Source organism: Pholcus phalangioides, unplaced genomic scaffold, assembly GCF_987345545.1.
Source record: "Pholcus phalangioides strain wild (caught in Gottingen) unplaced genomic scaffold, Ppha-v1.0 ptg000015l_1, whole genome shotgun sequence".
In the NCBI taxonomy this organism is placed as follows: domain Eukaryota; kingdom Metazoa; phylum Arthropoda; class Arachnida; order Araneae; family Pholcidae; genus Pholcus; species Pholcus phalangioides.
This window is the reverse complement of record NW_028301608.1, coordinates 481991-501100: the sequence shown is the minus strand read 5'-3', so window position 1 is coordinate 501100 and position 19110 is coordinate 481991. Positions and strand designations below refer to the sequence as shown.

The window sequence follows — 19110 nt, the reverse complement described above, 5'->3', positions numbered from 1 at the left end:
TTTATCGCATCTATTTCGTAAATACGAAAAAGTTACGTATCCCTAGTTATTGAGTGTGAACATTAAGTATTATATCGAATTCCGTCGTGATGAGTACTACTAAAATAATGATTGTGTTATGATTGCATTTATTGCAGCGATGGAGCACCGGTAGCGGACGATCAAAACAGCAGCGGCGTTCGTTGGAGGTCGCCCTCATGCATGGGTAGTGGATGCAGCCGCGTCAACCCAGCAGCTGTCGTCAACCGAACCTCCGCAGATGTGGTCCGAGCCATCTCGCCCCCGCAACCGTCTCCGAATCCCAAGGCAAACAAAGACCGCAGGGTATCGCTCAGGGACGCCAGTGGACATCAGCCCTGGGCATCGGCCGAAGACGAAGACCAACAACAGCAGTCGCTGCCGAACGTGCCGGTGAGTACGAGCAGCCACCAACCGACGGTCAACATCCCCAGAGCGACTCGAAGAGACGTCGATCGCGTCAAAGGAAGCAGACCACCGTCGCCATTGTACGACCGCAGGTACGACTCCGACGACGACGAGGAAGAGGCTTTCGACATAAGCGACATCTCCGACGACAGCGACGAGATCGCGGTAAGACATCCATTCTATCGTAAGCTTCATTATCGAGAAAGTGCTCCCACAGGCTATCATAAATTGTTTGCACAACAGATATTTCTACAACTTGTGACATTAGAAAAATACACTGTTTCCAAGAGTCTGTGTTCTTTTTGGAGTTTAGACCAGAAGAAGGAGTTTCTGGAATTTTGAAGAGAGACTTCATTTTTTCAGGCGTTCGGATGAACGCAGGTGTCGGGGAGATATGATCGAAGTATTCAAAATTTTCAACGGCATGGATAGGGTGGACCGTGATTTACTAATTCGCCGTCAATCCGTTGGAGATTCGTTGATGGTATAATTAATAAAACTGATGGTCATAATTCATAATATACTGTTTTCTTCCGAATCTGATCCTATTCCACTGGCCCAAAACTTCAAGTCCCATTTTGTTAATATTTCCCCACTCAATATTAACATGAATGATGATTTTAAGCACTACACGAAATCGAATTTTCACTCAATATACCTTTTTCCAACAACTGCTGACGAAATCCTGACAATTATTGAAAAATTACCCACTTCTGGATCCTTTGTAGACACAATCAACACCAAGATCTTGAAACTTCTTCCATATAATATTTTGAATACTCTCTTAGATTTCATAAATATATGTATGGTTAGTGATGAATTTCCGAGGTCTTTAAAATCAGCTATCGTAACCCCCATTTTTAAATCTGGAGATCCAAATGATTTTAACAACTTCAGACCAATCTCAGTTTTACCTTCTCTCTGAAAAATATTCGAAACAATTATCAAAAATAGAATTTTTCTTTCTCTTCTCACATTTCAGTTTCTTTTCTAACAATCAGTTTGAATTCCTACCTAACAAAAACACAAAAACTGCTCTATTAACATTTACTTAATTTATCGCTGCAAATATTGATAAATCTAGAAAAACCATTTCAATATTTCTTGATATAAGAAAAGCTTTCGATAGCGTGAATCATCATTTATTACTAAATAAGTTGTCATATATCGGAATCAGAGATATAATGCTTTCAATCTAATTTCTTCTTATTTAATCCATGGAACACAATCAGTCAAAATTCACAATAGCCTTAGCACCCCATTGGAAATAGTGAAAGGCGTTCCTCAGGGCTCTGTCTTGGGACCATTATTATTTTTAATATTCATAAATTATTTATGTAACTTAAACATAAATGACAATATATGCAGATGACACTTTACTCAGCTGACGATTTCCAATCTCTGACTAACATAATCAATACTGACTTGATTAGTATTCGCAAGTGGTTTGTTGCTAACGACCTTCAGATAAACACATCAAAAACTAAGTTTATAAATTTCTCTTCCCAATCTAACATTCACTTTCACCCTAATTTAATTTTCCATAATCGCAATTGTACTATTAATTCTGATTGTAATTGTTCATGTCTCGAACAAGTTACTACAATTAAATACCTTGGCGTATACATTGATCACAATCTTAAATGGAAGAGTCATATCAAGTACTTGCAAAAAAGATCACGGCTGGCAATTTATAAATTTTACTATCTCAAACCCTACTTGAATCAGTCGTATTCACTAACTCTTTATTACTCCTTGTTTCACTCACTCCTACTATATGGTCTAACTGTCTGGGGTTCTGACTACCTTTCAACCCTTCACCCTATAATCAGCCTCCATAAGGGAATAATTAGAATCATCACAAATAATTTTACTACACCATCAATACAACTTCATGAACATTTTCGAATACTTACATATTACGTCAATTATATTTCTATAAATCTATTCTCCTCGCCTTTAAATACATCTCGACCTCCAAATAGATTAAATAATATGAATTCACTTCCGTTAGCTAATAAAACACTGTTGAAGAAACATTTTACTTATCTTATCCCAAAACTCTACATTACCAACAGAAATCACTCATAATACTAATTTGTCATCCTTTAAAAAATGTGTCAAGTAATAAATGTTCTCACTTGATGGTATAGAAAATTTATTTTCATGTTTTTCTGTTGCTCATGTTATTTTTAAATAACGTAAAAGTTTAATTTAATTACATGCTGCATCTAGTTGTTTTTGATTTGATTCCAACATCCAAAAAATGTATATTTTCAGATGCAGCACGTAGAACTGTTTTTAAATTGCACTCCTCTGCTGCCATAAATTTTTATTTTTATTTGAATAATTTGAATTTTTTAGTTGAAAATATTTTGTTTTCCTGCTAATTTTTACTCATTTGATCATTTTTGCAACACCATCTTTTCAGTTGAACTTTTCTTTTCCTTCTTGAAGGAAAAAAGATCAGTCATAAAAAATCGGTCTCGCAAATGACATCTTTTTATGTGAGTTTTTTCTTTCACTCCCTTCATATTGGTAGGGTTTAAAGTTGAAGCTGCTTCAGGAAAACAAGAAAAGGGCTTTGGTGGTCATTTTTTATCTTCACTGGTGGGGCAAATAGAAAGGCTAGTGGGGCAAAATCCCCACCAGTTAACATGTAAAAAAAGGCTTGAAGTACGCAACTTCGTTATTCCTTGTACAAATGTTTTTACCTCAAATTTTATGTCAATTCCTCTTTTCTTTTAGTTCCGTACTACTAATTTTTTCACTCTCAACTACTTTATGGTCTTTCCGCCTGGGGTAGTGATTACATTATTAACCTATATCCTTTGGTCACTTTGCGCAAAAGAATAATTAGACTGATTACCAATGATTATTGTACTCCCTCACTACAACTTTTTCATTCTCTAAACATATTACCTCTTCGACATCTCTATTTCTTCAAATCAATAGTTATTTTATATAAAAAACAACATTCTTTACCTTTGAACACCTTTCGTTCTTCTGCAAGAATCAACTCCACCTATTTACTCCCTAGAATCTATAAAACGATTGGTAAGAAACATTTTTCATATCTTATCCCTAAATTCTATAACTCTTTGCCTGATCAACTCCTTAACAATAATACTTCATTATTAGTTTTTAAAAAAAAAATTAAAATGCTACCTGTTTTCAATAAATAATATTGAAGAGTTTTTTAGGATGAATTTCCCACCTATTACATCTTTTCCTCAAATGGAAAGAAAAAATGGTAATTCCCCCCCCCCCCTTACTACATTTGGACTTACTTTACATTTTTTTTAAATTAACTTTTTTCCCCTTACTTATTTTTTATTTATTTTTTTTTTTTTTACAATCGAAATATCAACACCACATGCCTGCGGCCACCATGACCTATCATGTTATATTGCGTTTTGGTTTTTTTTTGTTTTCTTTTTACTTTCTGTTCACTCATGTTCTGTCAATTATTTTTTATTTATTTATTTTTATGTTTATGAGTTTAATATCAGATTGTAAATTGTGATTGCCAGTAAGGGCCATTTGGCTCCTTGTTAATTTTTTTCTCTCCTTTTTTCTGTATTCCTTATTTCTGACTAATAAAGCATTGTATTGTAAAAAAAAATAGTACCAAAAGTTTCATACAACGCAAAAAATTGGAGCAGGGAACTTGTATCTTTTACAACCAATCACGGACCTTTTCCAAATTACTTTCACCGCTTCAAAAAACGAGAAACAGATCATTGTCTTTTGTGGTGAAATCGGCACTCCCATCCATTACTTGACATCATGTAAATTAACTGCACATCTAAAGCACATGGCTGTGCCCGCTGCTAAAAATGCCACACTCTGGATCAGAGAGATTTTTAAAAACAAAAGTAGAATAAATAAAGTCGAGAAAATAATTAGATGGATAGAAGACAATGAAGACAAAGTGATCCCTCGGACGCCTTATCAGTCTATAGCACAAGTACAAACTGCGCCACCTCGCCGTTCACACAGAAAAAAAAAACAACTGATCAACTGTAATGAAGACTGACTGATAGCGCAAGAACAGTATAATTATCGTGGAAATCGAACGATTTAAATTGAGGATCAAATCGATTATGAATTTTATCGGATTTATTATTGATTTCAATATGCAATTTAGGATTTTATATTCGAATTAAGATTTAATATGGAATATAGGATTATATGCTTGATTTCCGATTGTATACGTAGATTGTGATCTCGCAACTGATTTTATACTTAGACTAGCTGTTAGCCCGTTCGGGTTTGAGGCCGTTCTCGTAAGTACGTAAGCGAATGCCGTTCAATGATTTCAAATTGCGTTGTGTATATTTAAAGTATAATAACCCAGGCAAAGTTTACACAAAGTAGTCATACACGAGATGCTGGAAGTTAATTAGTTTATTTACACTCTAGTTAATTGAATTAATGCAACTTGTATTTTCATATTACCATATCATCATCCTTATTAAAAATTATTAATACATATTCCATTCAAGGATACTTAACAAAATCTTCGGTTGGCCCCCAAAACAATTAGGTTCTTGGCCCTGAACATTATATGACCCGTGATTTTCCATTACATCTCAGTTCGCCCCCAAAACAATTAATTACTAGTACCTACACTATATGTCACATATGGGAGAGAGAATATAATCCATGCATCACTCACCAGGTGAGACCCTTCTCCAGTCTTTAGCTTTAGCCCCTTAGACACTCATCGCAGCCAAGAAACGATTCCTCTGATTACAACTCTCGTCTTCACAAGTCATCTCTTTTTCAGTCTCGTTTCGTTACTCATTTCTCACTCTCCAATTCTCAATTCCCCCCGTATCCAGATTTTCTCATCCCTTTAAGATTTCATTTCGGACGTCCCCCGTCCCTTGGAAAACTCCACCCATTTAATTTGATTTGATATTTTACCCATCATCTCTAAGTTTCTATTCGTTTCTTGAAGGTTTATTCATAAGATTGGCCACTGCCGATCCATCCCTAATTTCTTTGTCCAAGCGACTCTCCCTTCAGGACCCCGAGAACCCCAACGGCCATGGCCTAACCTTTAACCTACATCGAAGCTTCCCATGACTAACACTCGGCATTTTAGATCCTCTGTTATACTTTAATTGCACCCCCTAAATAAAGGGATTCTACTTCTACTTAAATGGCCGTCAACTATTCTCAATCTTGAAATTTGTCTATTCATTTGCGTTGGTCCCCTTTATTTTCTTCGATTCCCCGATTTCTCTCCAAGAAAACACTCCTCGGACGATCCCTTTTGCCTAGGGCACCCCTGAAGTACAACCGACCAGATGCGTTGTGACGGTAACTAAAAGATTCCCTAATGAATGGCGATTGCCCCATCTACTTACATCGGCCTGTGATTGTATTTCTTTTTTAATTGGGACTATGTTCCCACCGCTTGGACAAAGCTTCTTCCATCGACATGACGCCGCTTACTTTAAACCCCCAAGAAACATGTCTACCATCCATAAACAACCATTCTTATTTACGTTCCTATTGTTCAATTATTTGTTTGCTGTACATATAGTAGATCGGTTACTGTCGCCTGCTATCGGTGCCTGACCTACAGTTCTAAATAGTTAAATCCAAAAATCAAATTTAAAATACTCCAAACTATCAATTTAAATATATCTGAAAATAATAATTTTAAATATTCCCTCTATTCTATATTTCTATTTTAACTAGCACAAGCTAGTTAACATTCCTCCCCTTTTTCTAAAAAAAAAATCCATTTTTTTTCCCCCTTTCCATGGTGAGCGATGATGATGATGATATTCTCCTTCCCTTACAATGTGTCAGCATATTAGCGAACTACCATTCATGTTGCTGGAAATGAACATTCAAACAATCTAATATTTTCTTCATGTCAACTCAACTTCTTTCTATTGCATACGTTAATAACGCATGTTGTACATTCCCACCAAAATATAAAGAAATATCATGATACTTCAATTGAAATACACTATGCAATAAATGCACCAATAAAACAATAAATGCACCAAACCTATAAGAGAGAAATAAATGAAACATAGTATATAACACAGTAAGACATATAAACACACATATTTCAACCTATGCTACTTCTTAGTATATTATTCACTGTTTGCTATCAGAAAGATGTAGCTTATACAGTATATCGTATACAGGCACTTGAAGAACACCTGATATGTTATTCGGAAATTCTTGCTGAATTATCTACTCGCAAGAGTATTTATCTTCTTATGATTCTCAATCTGAAAATCGTCCTGAACGAAGCACTAGAATGTCACTATTTCGACGTTCAGTGTCTCTTAGCGTCACACAGTCACACGCGAAATAGTTCGTTAATTTCTTTCATGATGAAATGTACCAATTGGACAACACTCCAATTAGAGAACAACTGTCAGCCGGCATGGCTCCAGCTGAAAACCCAATTGAAAATTGAGATGCTGCTTTTCCCAGTGCACCACTGTTATTGGAAACTACACGTTACAGTTTGTCTTTCCTCCGAGGTGAACTTTGAACACACCTGTTGGCTTCATCCACTACAACCCACGATAATCGCAGATTTCTAAGGTATATGAAGATTCACTGCTCACTGGATTCGATTATAATAGTTCGGAACACATTTTAGGCTGGGCGTTCCCAATAATCTCCCAGCTGCTAGTCTGGTCGCATTCATCGAATACAGTTCATATTGGCCGCGTAAAACGTAGGACTCCATGCGAATTCGTGATGGAATTCACTCCCATCTGATGCATGTCCCTGCTATTAGGTTTTACCTAGCAGTGACCTAGGCACCGTGTACACAGGTTATCCACTGCATACTTTCTAAACCCGTGCATCGTGATCCTTTAGACGTTAGGCATCAACACCGAATGAACCACCGCTGACCAATGAAAGGCTTGGATGATCTGGAATCTTTGCGCTTCCCATCATGACGAGTGGCTGCCCATCTGCTGATGAAATTGCAATGATAATGAGAGTTTATTTATCGAACTACGCTCTTATTTTCGGCTACTGTTCATTGTCACGTGTGATGCACACCCAAATGTGACACCAGGTGAATATAGGTGAAGATGCTTCGGTCTCTTCCGGTCCCTCGTGGAATAGCATCAGTGCTCTGGTCGACACTGTTAACACCTTTCGGCACTGTTACACTGTTTACAGTACTGCATGTAACTTATAGACAAAGTGATTAACATGATATATCTCTCTCCCAATTGTTAATATGTCACTTATACTAGGTACAATTACACATTAGTTTATACAATTGCTCCCTTTTTTTTTTTTTTTATCTATATACAAGTGACATATATCTCATATTTTCCATATTTACATCTTTCTTCGAACTCTCGCCTTGAGTGTTTAAATTTATACTTAGCTAATCACATTAACTAATTTCTCAGCTAACCTATCTGCTAATCGATCAAATAACGTTTTCTCAGATTCAGGTATGTTTACGGGTTTAATCATCAATGAATATATTCTGTCAGCTAAATTCTGCTCTGTTCTATCGTCAGTGGTCTCTGCATGACTACTCTCTGGTAAATTTTGCCGCACCGGAACACTTGAATTTTCGGCGGTCCCATCTACAGTATTTAATTTCTGTACTTGCCCTCGTTCATTTCGGGTTCTTAAATTATATCGAGATTGGGGTAAATTTTGACCTTCCCTATTTTCACTTTCGGATTCATCCTTATCAGTAGCAATGTCATTAGGTTCTGACTGAGCATTATCCTGGGGCAACGATGTATTTACGACATCGGTATCTTCTGTACTTGTCTCTTGGCTATTGCTATTATTCTGCTGGACAAAGGGACATAGAAGGTAGGGTGGCAACACAAAACTTTCTTCTTCTTCCTCCTCCTCTGCTCCGAAACTGTGGGCTACGACTTCTTCTCCCTCACTTTCAACGTCTATTTGTGCACCCCCTGGGGTTTCTTTTTCCCTCGAATTTTCACCTCCTCCCCTTTGTGGTGGGAAAGGCTCGTACGGTCTTTCAAGAGAAACTTTTGCTAACCGATCTGAATGAACTAACTGTGAATCCTTTGGATTCGCTACATTCCGTATGCGAAACAAAACCGGAGATTTTCTTTCGATTACCCTGTAAGGACCTGTGGAAGGCCTATTCAACTTCGCACTCTGACCTCTCTTTTGCCTTCCGGGGTTATATAGGTATACCAAATCGCCTAGCAATATGTTCTTATCCGTAGCTGTTTTCCCCCTATATTTCTCTTGTTTCTCCGCTGCCTCTACCATACTATGTTTCACATACTCATGGGCTTTCTCCAACTTGGGTAACAACGATTCAACGTAATTCTCATGGGTATAGTAATTAAATACAAGGGGTTCTTTTAAAAGATCACCCGCTGTTGACATGTCTCTACCAAATAAAATGAAATGAGGAGTTTCTTTCAAGACCGCATGAATGGCACTTCGGTACGACATCAAAACATGCGGTAGCATTTCATCCCACTCATCTGAGTCAGTGACCATACACGATAAGGTGTGCGTAATAGTCGCATGGCTACGCTCGTTCATGCTGTTGGTTTTAGGATGAAGTGCTGATGTCGCCAGGGCTTTTATCTTTAATTTGTCCAACATAGCCCTAAATACTGATTTATGCAAGTTTGACCCTCTATCCGATAAACAAAATTCGGGAAGTCCATATCTCGCTATAATTTCTCTAAAGAATGTCTTTGCTAGTGTTGCGGATTTTACGTCTGGTAATGCTACTGCCTCTATAAATTTTGAAAAGTTGTCCATTAATACGAATATATACCTGTTTCCATTCATGGTGGTATTTAAGGGTCCCATAATGTCCACACTAACTAACTGAAACGGTCTAACGGGAATAAAATTTCGTTGTAATGGGGCCTTACTCTTCGGGTTATGACTTCTGCGTTCGAGACACACCTTGCATGATTGGACATGTATTTGGCAATCCCGATAATATCCAGGCCAGAAATATTTGGTACGCAATCTCTCGAACGTTTTATCAAAGCTCATATGACTACTGAGGGTGTCGTGGACTAATTCCAAAATTTTCCCTCTCAATACTGATGGTACTACCACTTGTTCAATGTAATCATCTCTAGAGGGGCGGATATCCTTGGAAGCGTAGTGGCATAATAACTCATTTTTCATAAAATACGCATCTGCTACCTTCCTAGTTGGTTCTGGTTGATCTAGAGTTAATAGATCAATTATCAGCTTTAACTGAGGATCTTTCCTTTGAAATTCTCTCATGGATTCTTCAAGATCATTGGTCTCTATATCTATTGAGCTTATCTGTCGGCTAAGACAATCCGCGACCACATTATCCTTCCCTGGTTTATGAACCACTTCGAAATCGTATTCAGATAGATTCAGAAGCCACCGAGTTAATCTCGGATTCTGAGTTTTTAATGAAATTAGATATTTTAGAGGCTTATGATCGCTCTCAACAGTAAATCGCCGTCCTACAAGATATGGTCGAAAATAACTTATACCGTCCATGATAGCCAGTAGCTCTTGCTCAATGGCTGGGTACCGTTGCTCTGTTGGCTTAAATTTACGGGACATGTATCCTATAGGTTGATTTCCATCGTCGTTTTTCTGATACAAACAACAGCCCAGTCCGACCTTACTCGCATCTGCGGACATAATAAAATCCCTATCAAACCTTGGATAAATCAACACAGGGGGGTTAATTAGAGTATTTTTAAGATATTGAAATGCTTGTTCTTGCTCTGGACCCCAATTGAATATAACATCTTTTCTAGTCAGGTCTGTTATGGGTTTTGCGTAGTCTGAATAGAAATGTATAAATCGCTTGAAGAAATTACACATCCCCAAGAATCGGCGGCAATCCTTTAAGGATTTCGGCTGGGGAAAAGTTTGTATAGCTCTAACATTGTCCGGATGCGGACGTACTCCCTTTTCCCCAATTATGTGTCCTAGGTATTTTATTTCTTTCCTCAAAAAGTCACATTTCTTGGGTGCCAATTTCAAATTGTACTTTTCTAACAAAATGAAAACCTTTTCCAATTTACGCAAGTGCGTGTCTATGTCAGGGCTGGCAATGAGTATATCATCGATAAAACAATGTATTTTGTCATCATGTAATTCCGATAATAAGGTATCTGCCAACCGTTGGAACGCTGCCGGAGCAGTCTTCAACCCCATCGGTACTACATTGTAAGAGAAACACCCTTCTTCATTCACAAAGGATAATTTAGAGCGGTCCTCTTCTGCCACTTCTAACTGATAGTAGGCACTACATAAATCTAAACTACTAAAATATTTCGCACCATCCAATTGTGCTAGAATATCTTGGATCAAAGGCAGTGCATACGAATCAGATTGAATGGTGTCATTAGTCTTTCTAAGATCAACACACATCCTATACCCTCCATTTTTCTTACGGACCATTAATGTAGGTGCCGGATTACTGCTCATACTAGGAGATATGATTCCACTCTCTACCATGTCTGCCACCTGCTTCTTTAACTCAGTTCTTAAATGGTACGGGGTGCGATATCTAGGCGACCTTTGTATTTCCTTCCCATTCCAAGGTATTTTATGTTTTGCTACGTTCGTCCGACCAATTTCAGATATGTCTCGAGCAAAAACATGAGCATATCGCATCAAAAGAGATAATAATCTCCTTTTCAAATGTGCAGGCATACCTTGAAGATCAAAATCATCTGCTTGCAACGGCTCCAAATTTTTCTTTTCAAGGGGTATCGGTTCCTCTCTCAATTCTGAGTCATCTGAAACTGTGACTGTACCCAATTTCGTACCCTTTGCTAAATATCTATTAGACTCAGACATATTAGCTATTAAAACTTTAACTTTTCCTTGTTCGTCGATCTTCCCCACTGAATGAGCCAACCATACAACACTATTTCGATTCCCTTCTTTAGGAGTAATTAGAACCTCACTCCCACGTTCAATATATGGTACTTCTACTGTCAATAACTTTTGCATTCTAGGAGGAATTCTCAATTTACCTGGTAACACCAAATTCACCATACACTGCTGATCATTCCCACGGTTGTCTTCCCGCCTGACCAATGGCACTGACATATCCTTATTCCTTAGACAACCACTCTCAGCATCCAATGCAAAATTACCAGCCTTAATAAAATCATATCCCAATATAATATCATACTCAGGGCTCAGCTGCTGTTCCGCAACATATACCTTTTGCAATTCCTCTCTAAAACCCAAATGTATTGGCACGAAGTACACAGCGGAGTGGCTCAAAATTTTCCCGGTCACCCCTCGAATTTGGATGTTGTCATCATCGGCACTAGCACAAGAAATTTGTTTCATGATGTCTTGCATTGAAACTGAATCAATCACACTAATGCACGCACCTGAGTCTATAAGTGCACGAAACTGTAAATTAGCTATCTTAATCTTTACAATCGGTAGGAGAAATCCATTGGCTTCCCTCTGTTGCAATATACATATGTTCTTTTTCGTATTTACAAGATTTCCCCCACCTTTTGATTGTCAATTTCCTGTCTGTTGGGGTGGGACCCCTGGAGCTGTTGTCACCTCTTGAGTTTGCCTTTCCTTTCCCTCTTGCCTGAATCCATTCACTGATCTTTTCTGTGGGCACCACCGCCGAATATGGCCTTTTCCCCCACACCCATAACAAACAAAAGAATTCTTGTGGTTTTCAGACGTTCTCCACTGCGGGAAGGTGCTTTGTTGGGACTGAGAAGCACCCTGTAATTGTTGCTGCGGACAGGCATTATACCCCGTGAACTTTACTTGCCTATTGTTATTATTATTATTACCTGCCGGATTAGCGGAGCTAAGTTTCAAACCTTGTACCTCCCGAGCTAGTTCTTCGAATGAAGCACTTTGTTGCCTGGCTTCTGTCATTAGTTGTGAAACCAAAGTCTCTAATATTTTAATTTCTGTGTTTCTAGATTCATTTCTTTCATCTGCGACCAATGCTGCACTAACTGCTGAAAACTTTGTTACATTTTCATTACTCTCAATCAAAGAGGCTATTTTAATAGCAGTAGCCAAGTCTTGCGGGTTCTGATTTAGGACATGTTTTTGAATGTTGGGCTTTAACCCTGCCAAAAATTGGGACAAACGCGTCCTATCAGCCAAATTTTCAACATCGGGGCTATCAAAATTTGCACCTTGGAGGAATCCGAAAGCTACATTTTTTAATCTACTCGCAAATTCTTTTACGGACTCATTCAACTTTTGTTTACAGTTTGTAAACTGTTGGAGGTGATACGTTAATGGATATTCATTTCTGAAATAATTTACGAATTCTTCTTTAAATTCTTTGTAATTAGCTTGGCTCCTCAACTCCGGACTGTTGGCCAAGAATTCTGCAGCTTTACCCTTCAATTTCGATTTTAGAACAATCAATTTCTCCGCATCATTCCAATCTGCTAATTTTGAAATTTCTTCCAATTGAGATAAAAAAAACTCTGCCGGATACGATGGCTCAGAACCCGAAAATGAATTCAGCAACCCTAAATACCCTGCTATTGTATTTAATCTTACAGGATGGCCTTCTCCTACCATGTTTACTTGATGATCCATTTTGATACAGAAATATTTTTACACCAAAAATTCCCAATTTTGAAGTTAATATCTAAAGATTCGTAATTTGTATCGAATCCTGGTCTTAAAGGCACCAAATGTTAGCCCGTTCGGGTTTGAGGCCGTTCTCGTAAGTACGTAAGCGAATGCCGTTCAATGATTTCAAATTGCGTTGTGTATATTTAAAGTATAATAACCCAGGCAAAGTTTACACAAAGTAGTCATACACGAGATGCTGGAAGTTAATTAGTTTATTTACACTCTAGTTAATTGAATTAATGCAACTTGTATTTTCATATTACCATATCATCATCCTTATTAAAAATTATTAATACATATTCCATTCAAGGATACTTAACAAAATCTTCGGTTGGCCCCCAAAACAATTAGGTTCTTGGCCCTGAACATTATATGACCCGTGATTTTCCATTACATCTCAGTTCGCCCCCAAAACAATTAATTACTAGTACCTACACTATATGTCACATATGGGAGAGAGAATATAATCCATGCATCACTCACCAGGTGAGACCCTTCTCCAGTCTTTAGCTTTAGCCCCTTAGACACTCATCGCAGCCAAGAAACGATTCCTCTGATTACAACTCTCGTCTTCACAAGTCATCTCTTTTTCAGTCTCGTTTCGTTACTCATTTCTCACTCTCCAATTCTCAATTCCCCCCGTATCCAGATTTTCTCATCCCTTTAAGATTTCATTTCGGACGTCCCCCGTCCCTTGGAAAACTCCACCCATTTAATTTGATTTGATATTTTACCCATCATCTCTAAGTTTCTATTCGTTTCTTGAAGGTTTATTCATAAGATTGGCCACTGCCGATCCATCCCTAATTTCTTTGTCCAAGCGACTCTCCCTTCAGGACCCCGAGAACCCCAACGGCCATGGCCTAACCTTTAACCTACATCGAAGCTTCCCATGACTAACACTCGGCATTTTAGATCCTCTGTTATACTTTAATTGCACCCCCTAAATAAAGGGATTCTACTTCTACTTAAATGGCCGTCAACTATTCTCAATCTTGAAATTTGTCTATTCATTTGCGTTGGTCCCCTTTATTTTCTTCGATTCCCCGCTTTCTCTCCAAGAAAACACTCCTCGGACGATCCCTTTTGCCTAGGGCACCCCTGAAGTACAACCGACCAGATGCGTTGTGACGGTAACTAAAAGATTCCCTAATGAATGGCGATTGCCCCATCTACTTACATCGGCCTGTGATTGTATTTCTTTTTTAATTGGGACTATGTTCCCACCGCTTGGACAAAGCTTCTTCCATCGACATGACGCCGCTTACTTTAAACCCCCAAGAAACATGTCTACCATCCATAAACAACCATTCTTATTTACGTTCCTATTGTTCAATTATTTGTTTGCTGTACATATAGTAGATCGGTTACTGTCGCCTGCTATCGGTGCCTGACCTACAGTTCTAAATAGTTAAATCCAAAAATCAAATTTAAAATACTCCAAACTATCAATTTAAATATATCTGAAAATAATAATTTTAAATATTCCCTCTATTCTATATTTCTATTTTAACTAGCACAAGCTAGTTAACATAGCTATAATACCCGGCGTTGCCCGGGTTTTCTTCAATGAGGCTTTTTTGGATGGCGACTTCCTGCGTGATTCATGAAATAAACAAATCTAGATTTACAGAAACGTAGAAATGAATATGTTTTTTTCCTTTTCTAAGGGTCGCTAGGTATTTCGATCCCCCTCCCGAACTTCAAGTTATCTATTTCTGAATGTTTCTGCTTCCAAAAATGCTTAATTGAAGCTGTGGTATTTCTTCGATGTACTTTACGGACCCATAATTAATTTTAAAACATCCTAAACTACATGAATTTATGAAGTTGAATATCAAAAGACAATACGGAGAACTTAATTTTCATGCTTGAGAAGATATAAATAAAAAGTTGAAATTAATGTTATTGCCTGGATATCCAACTCAAAAGTAGGTCCGGATAATTACTTCATACAGGTATTTAATTTTATTAATTTTATTTTTGAAATATATGACATCCATATTTTTATGGGCATTTTTCCTGTTGCGGCGTTGTATTTGTTTTAATCTCCTGGGCTTCGTATATCTCTAAGCGAACTCAATATTTCAAAAATCGAGAATTCAATACAATTTTTAAAATTATTGATGTGGCGGAAAACCCCACCAAATTTCTAGCTATAATACCCGGCGCTGCCCGGGTTTTCTTCAATTAGGCTTTTTGGATCATGCGATATCTCCCTCTTGCTTTGAGGGACATGCTAACCGTGTCTAAGTTAACCAATATGCGGACTTCCACCGCGACTCATGAAAGAAACAAATCTATATTTAAAGAAACGTAGAAATGAATATATATTTTTTCGTTTGTTAAGGGCGCTAAGTATTTCGATTCCCCCCCCCCCTCTTTTGAACTTCAAGTTATCCATCTCTGCCTATTTCAGCTTCCAAAAATGCTTAATTAAAGCTGTGGAATTTCTTCGATGTACTTTACGTACCCATAATTCATTTTAATACAACCTAAACTATATGAGTTTATGCAGTTGAATATTAAAAGACAATACAGACACATTTTCATTTTCGAGCTTGAGAAGAAAGAAATAAAAAGGTGAAATCAATGTTATTTTGTATGAATATCCAACTCAAAAGTAGGTCCGGGCAATTAATTCATATTTAAATGTCTGGGCTTCGTATCTCTATAAGCGAACTCAATATTTCAAAAATATAGAATTCAATAAAATTTTTTAAATTAATGATGTGGCGGAAAACCCCACCAAATTTCCACATTTCTACAGTAAAATCGGCAATTTTAACACTGATTTCTATGGGAATCATCCTTTGCCTGACCCTCAAACTGATGCTGATGATGATTATATGACGCCTATTCCAAAAGCCTCATTACTGGGAGGATTGAAAAAGTGGCAAACCATTACAAAGGCATAAACTATTATACATATACTAACAGGATTAAAGAAGTGACAAACCGTTGTAAAGGCATATACACGTCTGAAACGCATGGCTAGGGAACCACGGTAACCAAAGTAAACGTTCGGAAAGTGATTGTTGAGGCCCAAAAACCATTGTTGCCCGACAGTTTTTGCCCATTTGGGCACTTGCCCTGCTCTGATGAAATTTTAAAGTAGCCTATCGTTCAAGTCGGGTCCTACTTGGTATATATGCAAAATTTGACGACGATCGATCTAAAATTGTAGATTTGTATAGAGAACATACATACACACACAGACAGAAAATCAATTTTATATATATAGATAGATTACATTTTATACTTAGATAATGATTTTATACATAGATTATGATTTTATACATAGATTATGATTTTATACTTAGATTATGATTTTATACTTAGATTATGATTTTATACTTAGATTATGATTTTATAGTTGTTATGATTGTAATGTATATTTTGTAATGTAATGCTTTTATGAATAAATTTCCAGAGGTATCCAGTCCATGAGGACAATGAGCCGATATTGCCATATGGCGATGTGGCCTGTCTATCTTCCGGTTTGATGGTTTAAAACTCCGCATGTTATAAGCAAAAAACATGCGATGAACATTGAAATTTTTACAGAAAACATTTATATACTTGTAAATACACGTGCTATTCTCACGAAAACGCACACAAGTATTGAAAAAGTTACAAATCAGTTGCAGTTTTCTATCATACAGGGCTGGCCAATTACTTTTTCTTCTTATTTAATTTTTTTGTCGGTCCCCTAAATGCACTCGTGGCTAAATTTTCACTGGAAATTGTGCGTGCAAGCATAGAGTTTACGTGATCGAAATTTCAGAACGATTTGGCCAATATCTTTCTAGAAAATGGAGAAAACGTCTAAAGTACACAATTTGCCCAGACTTTTGGAAATATAGCGTACTTTCACTCACAAAAAAGTTTTCAAATGACTCGTAGTTATTTAAAATCTCAAAATTTATTTAAAGTGTTATTATAAAAACTTAATTACCTCTTTTTTTCAGTGTCCGTAAGCTAAAAGTTCCAGTTATTAAAATGGAGATCCTGCTTTAAAAAGTCATTTGTCAACCTCAAATTTTTAAATGCAATACAAATACAACGCCACAACAGGCAAAATGCCCGACGAGGTGGCTGAGAAAAGATGCCCATAAAAATATGGTTGTCATATATTTCAAAAATATAGCAACCCAATTAAAAATGCAATTAACACAAATTATAAACAATATATACACATGATAAAATATTATACAATGCCCATAAAGAATACTTACGGTTGTCTTATTCTAAGTATGGATAGAGCTTCTCGATTTACCCCAACATGTTTATCGTATTTCTTTTTAAACGTGTCAATTGTGTTACAATTTACTACCTCCGGGGGTAAGCTATTCCATTTATTAACAACCCTATTAGAGAAAAATTCCCTGCGACACCATAACCTTGCATTGTCCCTCACCAATCGATTCTGGTGTCCCCTTGTAAAAGCAGTCGATTGGCGGTGTACTAAAAGTTCATGGTCCATCCTATCCATCCCATTGAAAATTTTGAACACTTCGATCATATCTCCTGCGTTCATCCAATGTAAACATATTCAAAAAATGAAATTTCTCTTCATAACTCAAGCCCCGTGTGCCAATAAGGACACGCGTAGCTCTTCTCTGCACCCCTTCAACCAAGTCTATGTCCCTCTGTAGGTATGGTCTCCAAAACCTTACAGCCTACTCCAGTCCAGGACGAACTAAGCCTCAAAAAAGCGAAAGAATGATTTCAGGAGAACGCGAAAATGAGACCAAGCATTCTATTCAATTTTTTGACCACCGCTGAACAATGTTCCGAAAACCTAAGCCGCTCGTCAATGGGAATTCCCAAATCGGTGACCCTAGTTGCATCCAGGATAGTGACACCATTCAACTCGTAAGAGAACCGTGGGTTGTTCGAACCAAAATGAGCGACCATGCACTTATCAACGCTAAACGTCCTGCTCCATTCATTTGCCCATGCTGCAATCCTGTTTAAGTTGGTCATCATCTGCGAATTTGCTTGTAATCCCATCGATACCCTGATCGAGTTTATCGATAAAAAGTGAAAAAAGTAGGGGGCCAACGAAACTTCCTTGAGGAGCTCCACTGGTGACGTCTGTCCAACCAGAGAATTCCCCGTTCACCATAACTCGTTGCGACCTATCTCTTAACCACGATTCTATCCAACTCAGCAAGTTGCCTCCAATTCCGATCTCGTGTAAACTCTTCATCAGTTTACCATGTTGGACCCGATCGAATGCCTTCTGGAAATCAAGGTAAACAACATCTACATTTTTGCTCTTACCCAAAGGCTTAGTTACATGATCATAGAAGCAAAGGAGGTTAGTTACACATGACTTCCCCTTCCTGAACCCATGCTGATTATCCGACAATACGTTATTCTCGTCTATCCACTTCACAAACTGCCTTTTGATGATAATTTCCAAAATTTTCGAGAGGGAACTCGTCAAACTCACTGGACGATAATTGGACACCGTTTCTCTACTACCCTTTTTAAATATCGGAACAACATTAGCAAGTTTCCAATCACTTGGGACGATACCCTCAGCAACACTACTCCTGTATATGTGTGCGACTGGCCCTAACAATTCATTAGCACATTCCCTGAGGACCCTCGGATAGATATCATCTGGTCCTGGTGCTTTGCTTGCACATACATTTCTTAGAAGATTTAGGACCTCCACGTCTTCCACTTGAATATTGTTGAGGGTTTTATTACCCCATGCAACACCCGTACATCGAATATCATTATCTACATTAAAAACCGACGCGAAAAAGTCATTGAAAGCACTACACATGCCTACATTGCTCTCTAACATAGAGCCTCCTATCGAGAGGGGGCCAACTGTCCCCTTACATCCATTACTAACGTATAGAAAAAATGATTTTGGGTCAGAGCCAATGTTATCTGCCAACCTAGATTCAACTTCCTATTTACTATCTTTTATCGCTTTCTTCAACACTCTTCTTTTATCAGTAAACAATGATAGGTCGCCTCGCCCACTTTTATACTCTCTGAATGCTCTTTTCTTTTCAAGATAAAGGTTACACACGCTATTCGTGA

At 37.7% G+C, this 19110-nt stretch overlaps 1 protein-coding gene across 2 annotated transcripts in view; it reads left to right on the top strand.

The window, feature by feature from the left end:
* The window catches only part of LOC149075191 (calpain-A-like), a 199731-nt gene that overhangs the window by 18849 nt on the left and 161772 nt on the right, over window positions 1-19110 (top strand). For both annotated transcript variants that reach the window (XM_089242464.1, XM_089242463.1), the window contains exon 2: window positions 138-591. In XM_089242464.1, coding sequence (XP_089098590.1) covers window positions 202-591 — 390 coding nt within the window. In that variant the 5' untranslated portion in view covers window positions 138-201. The remainder of the gene's footprint in view (window positions 1-137; window positions 592-19110) is intronic.